The 7,814-nt window shown below is 49.3% G+C and overlaps 1 protein-coding gene across 1 annotated transcript; it reads left to right on the top strand.

Annotated features, from left to right (window-relative positions):
• The first annotated feature begins 1,490 nt into the window (after positions 1–1,490).
• GOT1L1 (glutamic-oxaloacetic transaminase 1 like 1) lies at positions 1,491–7,595 on the top strand. The gene is made up of 9 exons (XM_045397733.2): positions 1,491–1,697; positions 3,337–3,518; positions 4,476–4,587; positions 4,844–4,953; positions 5,173–5,265; positions 5,360–5,510; positions 6,324–6,489; positions 6,976–7,118; positions 7,391–7,595. Exons 1-9 carry the CDS (start codon positions 1,583–1,585, stop codon positions 7,564–7,566), a joined length of 1,248 nt encoding a protein of 415 aa, XP_045253668.2. The 5' UTR covers positions 1,491–1,582; the 3' UTR covers positions 7,567–7,595.
• The last annotated feature ends 219 nt before the right edge of the window (positions 7,596–7,814 follow it).

The following is a 7,814-nucleotide window of genomic DNA, read 5'->3' as shown; positions in this document are numbered from 1 at the left end:
GGACACATTGGTGGTGGTGAAGGCCTTCTGGGTGAGACATCAACAGTGTTTGCAACAATCATTTAAAGAGTTATTTAACATCAGGCTGGGCGTGGTGCCTCACATCTGTAATCCTAACACTTTGGGAGGGTGAGGCAGGCAGATCACTTGAGGTCAGGAGTTTGAGACCAGTCTGGCCAACGTGGTGAAACCCTGTCTCTACTAAAAATACACACACACAAAAGAGCCAGGCACAGTGACTCATGCCTGTAATCCCAGCACTTTGGGAGGCCGAGGCGGGCAGATCACCTGAGGTCGGGAGTTCAAGACCAGCCTGGCCAACATGGAGAAACCCCCTTCTCTCTACTAAAAATACAAAATTAGCTGGGCGTGGTGGCGCATGCCTGTAATCCCAGCTACTTGGGAGGCTGAGGCAGGAGAATCTCTTGAACCTGGGAGGCAGAGTTTGCAGTGAGCCGATATCACACTACTGCACTCCAGCCTGGGCAGCAAGAGTGAGATTCCGTCTCAAAAAAAAAGAGTCGTTAAACATCAAAAGGGAAAGCAAGCAAGCAGTATGCAGACTGACTCTACAGAAGCTGGCTCTTTTCTCCCCTTAGCCTCTGCTATCTATACTTACTAGTTGGCTATCATTGAAACTTAACAAATGGCCAGGTGTGGTGGCTCATGCCTGTAATCCCAACACTTTGGGCGGCCAAGGCAGGCGGATCACCTGAGGCAAGGAGCTCGAGACTAGCGACAAAGCGAGACTCCATCTCAAAAAAAAAAAAAAAAAAGAAAGAAAGAAAGAAAAGAAAAAGAAACTTAACAAATGTATATAGAAGTCTTGGCTCTAGATAACTGAAATGGGACTAGCTTAGTGAGCTGCCAATTACATTACTTCTAATAAGAGGATTCTTTATTAAAACAACTGTGGAAGAAAACAGTTCTTGCTTTCTATTCCTTTTTAAATCTGGGGCATTTTGCGAAATGGAAATTAACGCCTCGACTTGCATTGCTGTGTGATCTGGGGTTTTCACTTCTGCACGGGAAGCCCTGCCTGGCTTATTGGCTGCCTGCCTTGCCCTATGTCTTTTTTTTTTTTAATTTGTATAAATGTGTGGAGTACAAGCGTAATTTTGTTAGATGCATACATCACATAGTGGTGAAGTCAGGGCTTTTAGGGTATCCATAACCCCGATAATGTACATCATATCTGTTAAGTAATCTCCCATTATCCTTGCCCTGTTGTTGAAGCAGTTGGCTTGTTATTTTGGATTGAGCCACTTGGTGCTAGAGAAGAGAAGGCATTGAGTGAGGGAAACGTGCTTGGGAATTCTGGAGATTGTTATCCTGCCCTGCCCACTCTCTCAGGGGGTTCTCCTCAAGTACCCTGGAATGTTCCCGTGGCCCCTGTGGATCGCCACCACAAAGATTATGAGGTTCTGTTGTCCTGGCAACCAGTTGTCCAGCGTCTCTGCATTGGAGTTGCTAAGGTTCCAGGAAGAGGCAGGACTGCCCGGCCCAGCCTTGGAGGAAGACTTCTGGGCAGAAACGGAACACAGGAGCAGAGACACATAGTCTTGGCCCCTTCATCTCAGTTATGCCCACCCTTTCAGTGTTCATGGATGTGCCCCTCGCTCACAAGCTAGAGGGCAGCTTGTTAAAGACCTACAAACAAGATGATTGCCCACACAAGATGTTCTTAGCCTATAGAGGTAGATGCCTAGCAGTTCTGAAGTATAAGACTTAAGTGATGGTAACTGGCTCTAGGAGGACAGTGTTCCCTGCTGCAGGGGGAGAGGTGCCGCCCAAGCTTCTGCGGGTGGAGAGATCTTTTCTTATTAACAGAATTACCCAGTGGGGAAAAGTGCAGATAAGGTCCCAGGTCATTCCATGCTCTCTGCCCTTCTCTGGGGGCTTCTAGGGATTTGGTGAGAGCTATGTCCTCTTCCACAACTCTATGCTTGGGTGCCTGCAAGGCCATCCCACACTTCTTCAGCCTCTTACCTCCTCTCTCTCTCTCTTTCTCTTCCTGTTCTTGAACCAAGAATGGTTCTCCAAGGCCGGGCGCGGTGGCTCAAGCCTGTAATCCCAGCACTTTGGGAGGCCGAGACGGGCGGATCACGAGGTCAGGAGATCGAGACCATCCTGGCTAACACGGTGAAACCCCGTCTCTACTAAAAAATACAAAAAACTAGCCGGGCGAGGTGGCGGGCAACTGTAGTCCCAGCTACTCGGGAGGCTGAGGCAGGAGAATGGCATAAACCCAGGAGGCGGAGCTTGCAGTGAGCTGAGATCCAGCCACTGCACTCCAGCCTGGGCCACAAAGCGAGACTCCGTCTCAAAAAAAAAAAAAAAAAAAGAATGGTTCTCCAGATTGAGCCTTCTGATATGCAACTGGGGATCCCCGCTGTGAAAGTCAGGGTTAGCTTTATTTAGCTTCATCTACCTATAACTCTCATTTTGCATATTATTATTATTATTATTTTTGTTTGTTTTTGGAGACGGGGCCTCAGTCTGTTGCTCAGGCAGAAGTGCAGTGGCAAGATATCAGCTCACTGCCACCCTTTGCCTCCTGGGCTCAAACCATCCTCCTGCCTCAGCCTCCTGAGTAGCTGGGACTACAGGCGCTGGCCACCATGTCTGGCTGTTTTGTATGTTTTTATAGAGACAGGGTTTCATCATGTTGCCCAGGCTGGTCTTGAACTCCTGAACTCAAGTGATTCACCCACCTGAGCCTCCCGAAGTGCTGGGATTATAGGCTTGAGCCACCGATCCCGGGCTTGTATAATTTTTAACTTTTAAAATGGCATAGGTGGGGCCGGGCGCGGTGGCTCAAGTCTGTAATCCCAGCACTTTGGGAGGCCGACACGGGCGGATCACGAGGTCAGGAGATCGAGACCATCCTGGCTAACACAGTGAAACCCCGTCTCTACTAAAAAAAAATACAAAAAAATAGCCGGGCGAGGTGGTGGGCGCCTGTAGTCTCAGCTACTCGGGAGGCTGAGGCAGGAGAATGGCGCAAACCCGGGAGGCGGAGCTTGCAGTGAGCTGAGATCCGGCCACTGCACTCCAGCCTGGGCGACAGAGCCAGACTCCGTCTCAAAAAAAAAAAAAAAAAAAAAAATGGCATAGGTTTCATTTGTCTTTTTTAAAAAGACAAAAATGATACACGTTCACTAACAGCATATTGTTTTCATCAAGCAGAAAAGAAAAGGGAAAGTTGTGTTTTCACAGGCACCTTCCCACAGCCCCACGGAGTTCAGGACAGACTTTTCTGTGGGCTGTCTGCAGAGCTCAGCCCCGGGGGCCCAAACCAGGCATCTGGAGCTTCCTCTGTGGTTTTCCTCACAGTCTGCATGACAAATGAAGGCCATCCCTGGGTTTCTCTCGTGGTGCAGAAGACCCGACTACAGATTTCACAGGATCCCTCCCTGGATTATGAGTACTTGCCCACCATGGGCCTGAAATCATTCATCCAGGCCTCTCTAGAACTCCTCTTTGGAAAGCACAGCCAAGCCATTGTGGAGAACCGGGTGAGAAGGCGGGCCCTCCCCTGGCTCATCCTGACACAGAGAGTGGGGCTCTGGGTCTGCACAACCTTAAACCCGAAAGGGACCTTGGAGGGCACCCTGGTATTGATAAAGGAGATACCTGAGGCTCAGAGAGTCCACAGCTTTAGCCATAGAGTCAGGATCGGAATCCTAGTCCAGGTATTCCCTCCTCACACTGCTGATTTGAAAGCTCTTTTGAGATACGAATGATCTGAATTGGAGGTGGTGTTAGTATTCCCGTTACTGTTTTATTTTTCAATGTATTATATATATATTTTGAGACAGAGTCTCACTCTGTCACCCAGGCTAGAGTGCAGTGGTGCCATCTCGGCTCACCGCAACCTCCACCTCCCAGGTTCAAGCAATTCTCGTGCTGCATCCTCCTGTGTAGCTGGAATCACAGGTGTGTGCCACCACGCCTGGCTAGTTTTTGTATTTTTTGTAGAGACAGGGTTTCACCATGTTGGCCAGACTGGTCTCAAACTCCTGGCCTCAGGGGATTCACCTACTTTGTCCTCCCAAAGTGCTGGTATTACAGGCATGAGCCACCGTGCCTGGCCTCCATTACTGTTTTAGAGTGTTATTTCTATTTCTTTTTATTTTTTAATGTTTATTTACTTATTATTCTTTTGAGATGGAGTCTCACTCTGTCACCCAGACTGGAGTGCAGTGGCCTGATCTCCACTCACTGCAACCTCCGCCTCCCAGGTTCAAGTGATTCTCCTGCCTCAGCCTCTTGAGTAGCTGGGATTACAGGTGCGTGCCACCACATCTGGCTAATTTTTGTATTTTTAGTAGAGACGGGGTTTCACCATGTTGGCCAGGCTGGTCTCAAACTCCTGACCTCAGGTGATCTGCCCACCTCGGCCTCCCAAAGTGCTGGAATTACAGGTGTGAGCCACCGCGCCAGGCCTATTTCTGTCTATTTCTTGATGGCAGGTAGCGGGTGTACATACTGTTGGTGACAGTGGTGCCTTCCAGCTTGGGGTCCAGTTTCTCAGAGCTTGGCATAAGGATGCTCGTATAGTTTACATCATCTCTTCTCAAAAAGGTTAGTCTTACCCAAGATGAGGGCGACAGCAAATCCCCATCCCCTGTTCCTAATACTCATCCCATTTGCCATCTTCACTGTTATCCCTCATTCTCTGTCATGAGCAAAATGGCGGACAAGCCAAGCTATTTATGTCCTTTTCCTGTTAATGTCCCACCTTCAGCCAGTGACTCTCAGCCTTACACTCCAGTACCTCTGCCTCCGTCTCTCTGTTTCCCATGTACCAGTTAGTGGGGGGGCGGCTGTGTTCCCACAGAACTGCATGGACTCGTCTTCCAGGACATGGGCTTTACAGTTTGTGAATACTCCATCTGGGACCCCAAGAAGCTATGCGTGGACCCCGACATACTCCTCAATGTGGTGGAGGTAGAGGGGCCCTGCTCAGAAACTCCTCCCCAGAGCTGACTTACAGCCTAATGTTCCTCTCCTCCCCACACCTCTTAAGTCATCCAAGACCTTTTCCAGGTTTGAACTTGCCTGGCCCTTCAGTGGTAACTAACATGGAGGAGGACTTCACCCCCCAATGCCCTGGGGCCGCCACTCCTGGGTAAAGGTGAAGCCTGATGAGACTGTCTGTACTTGCAGCAGATCCCACATGGCTGTGTCCTTGTGATTGGGAACATTATCGACTGCAAGTTGACACCAAGTGGGTGGGCAAAGTTGGTGTCCATGATAAAGGTAAACCCAATCTCCCGCCCAGCCCTCCTGTCTTCGACTATCTGCTCTCTCCTCCATCCGTCTCATTCTTTTTTTGTTCTCCTTTCTCCTACAGAGCAAGCAGATATTCCCATTTTTTGATATTCCCTGTCAAGGTTTATACACCGGTGACTTGGAAGAAGATACTAGAATCTTACAATACTTTGTGTCTCAGGGCTTTGAGTTCTTCTGCAGCCAGTCTCTGTCCAAGAATTTTGGCATTTATGGTATGGTACAGGCAGAAGAAGGGAGGGTCTATTGCTGAAGTGGGGCCGTGCTCACAGCAGTGATGTTTTTGATATCTCCTCCTTAGGAGGGAGCCAAGGACTCCAGGGAGAGCACTATAGAGGCAGAAGTGGGGAGCACTGAGCTAGAATTTTGTTCTGTTACTCAATCTAGCCACCCAACCCCACTTGACTTAGATCATTTCACCCCCTCAGACCTCTGTTTCCTAAACTATAAGATGAGAGGGTGGGGCTGGCATAGTGGGTGACACTTGTAATCCCACTTGACACTTCCCAGTCCCTCCTTTGGGAGGTCGAGGTTAGGTGATCACTTGAAGCCAGGAATTCAAGACCAGCCTGGGCAACACACCGAGACCCTGTCTCTACAAACAATTAAAGAAATCAGTTGGGCATAGTGGTACACACTGGTAGTCCTAGCTACCCGGGGGGCTGAGGCAGGAGGACTGCTTAAGCCCAGAAGGTTGAAGTTGCAGTGAGCTATGATTCCACTATTGCCCTCTAGCCTGGGTGACAGACAGAGAGATAGTCCCTTAAAAGAAAAAAAGGAAAGGAAAAAACAGAAGAGTAGAACTTAGTGATTTTTCAGTTTCCTTCCTCCTTTAAGACTCTGACTTATGGGTACTTTTGCTGGAAGGAGAGCCTCTGGCAACTTCCCGGAGCCTGAATACCACCCTGGCTGGGCGCGATGAGGGTGGCTCAACCCTTTTTTCTGCGAGGTTGGAGGTTGAGATCTAGGTGAAGGCCTTAGGAGTGGAGGAAGGGGCTGAGGCTGAGGCTGTCTTCCCAACACTGCAGATGAAGGAGTGGGGATCCTAGTGGTGGTGGCAGTCAACAACCAGCAGCTGCTGGGTGTCCTCTCCCAGCTGAAGGGATTAGCCGAGGCCCTGTGGCTAAATCCTCCCAACACGGGTGCACGCATCATCACCTCCATCCTCTGCAACCCTGCTCTGCTGGCAGAATGGTAAGGGTGAGGGCTGGAGCAGGAAGGAATAGGAGGGGCCCTGGGTGCCTGCAGACCTGCTGATCCACAGGATTCAGCAGGGTGCTTCTCTCCTGCCCATGTGACCTTTTTACTCCATTCATTCGTCAACATTTACTGAGGACCTGATGTATACCAATGGCGGTGCCTATACCAAGGGTTGCCTTAGGGGACAGAGTAATAGGACATTTGTTTTGCACCCAGGCCAATGTTATCTGAACTCTTCCAGGTTGCTCGGGGAGATTAGACAGCATCAGGGGCTTGCAACTCTGGCAAAATCTGCCTGGGAGCCTCCTTGGCTTGCTTAAATTAATAAGGGATCAAATCTCCCTCCCACTCATAACCATCCCAGAGCCTCAGGCACTCTGTTGGGGACCTTTGAAGGTAAAAAGAGTGGACTGGCAATGAGGGAGGTTTGAGGGCAAGGGGGTCCTCACGCCCTCCTTTCTCATTGTCCTTCCTTGGTAGGAAGCAGAGTCTAAAAGAAGTTGTAGAGAACATCATGTTAACCAAGGAAAAAGTGAAGGAGAAACTCCGGCTCCTGGGAACCCCTGGGTCTTGGGGTCACATCACTGAGCAGAGTGGGACCCATGGCTATCTTGGACTCAACTGTAAGGGTCTGGGGGCGGGTGTCCCCCTTTCTGACCTTTGGCCTGTATTTGAGCATTAAACTTCACTGACTAGGTGACCAGTTCCTAGCTTCACTCTAGATTTTGATTCTGTCCTCTGGAAAACGGGCTGCTTTAAAGACACCTCTGGACCCCCAGAAGTACCGACACTCCCTGTCCTTCATAAACCAGCCTGGGTGCCTGGTGCAGTGGCTCATGCCTGTAATCTCAACACTTTGGGAGTCTCAGGATCTGAGACCTTGTTGTGATTTTAGCCCAGCAGGTGGAATACCTGGTCAGGAAGAAGCACATCTACATCCCCAAGAACAGTCAGATTAACTTCAGCTGCATCAATGCCAACAACATAAATTACATCACTGAGGGCATCAATGAGGCTGTCCTCCTCTCAGAGGGCTCAGAGATATGTCTTCCAAAGGAAAAAAAACCCTGATTGGAATAAAACTTTAGTCTTTGCAAAAATCTTGTGCTGATTATTCATTGCTACAATTAATTTATTTACAAAGCACTTTCTTCGCTTATTTATGAAGCAATGGGCTGGCCTCAGTACAGAGAAAGAGAGAGAGAGAGAGAGAGAGAAAGCCCTGGAGGGGAAGGGTATACCTACCTTCATTGGCCATCTTATATTTATTGAGCACCTACTACATTAAGGCCCTGAGTTGGCCGTGAAAGGGAGTATAA

This window comes from Macaca fascicularis, chromosome 8, assembly GCF_037993035.2.
Source record: "Macaca fascicularis isolate 582-1 chromosome 8, T2T-MFA8v1.1".
NCBI classification, from domain to species: Eukaryota; Metazoa; Chordata; class Mammalia; order Primates; family Cercopithecidae; genus Macaca; species Macaca fascicularis.
The sequence above is the reverse complement of the archived record's forward strand: the minus strand, read 5'-3'. Positions and strand labels throughout refer to the sequence as shown.

Excerpts from the sequence above, each read along its gene's own strand:
- GOT1L1 (XM_045397733.2), top strand. The coding sequence starts at position 1,583 with ATGCCCACCCTTTCAGTGTTCATGGATGTGCCCCTCGCTCACAAGCTA. Across the intron at positions 1,698-3,336 it reads GATGTTCTTAGCCTATAGAG|TCTGCATGACAAATGAAGGC; the intron begins GTAGATGCCTAG and ends TTTTCCTCACAG. Across the intron at positions 6,490-6,975 it reads CCTGCTCTGCTGGCAGAATG|GAAGCAGAGTCTAAAAGAAG; the intron begins GTAAGGGTGAGG and ends CTTCCTTGGTAG.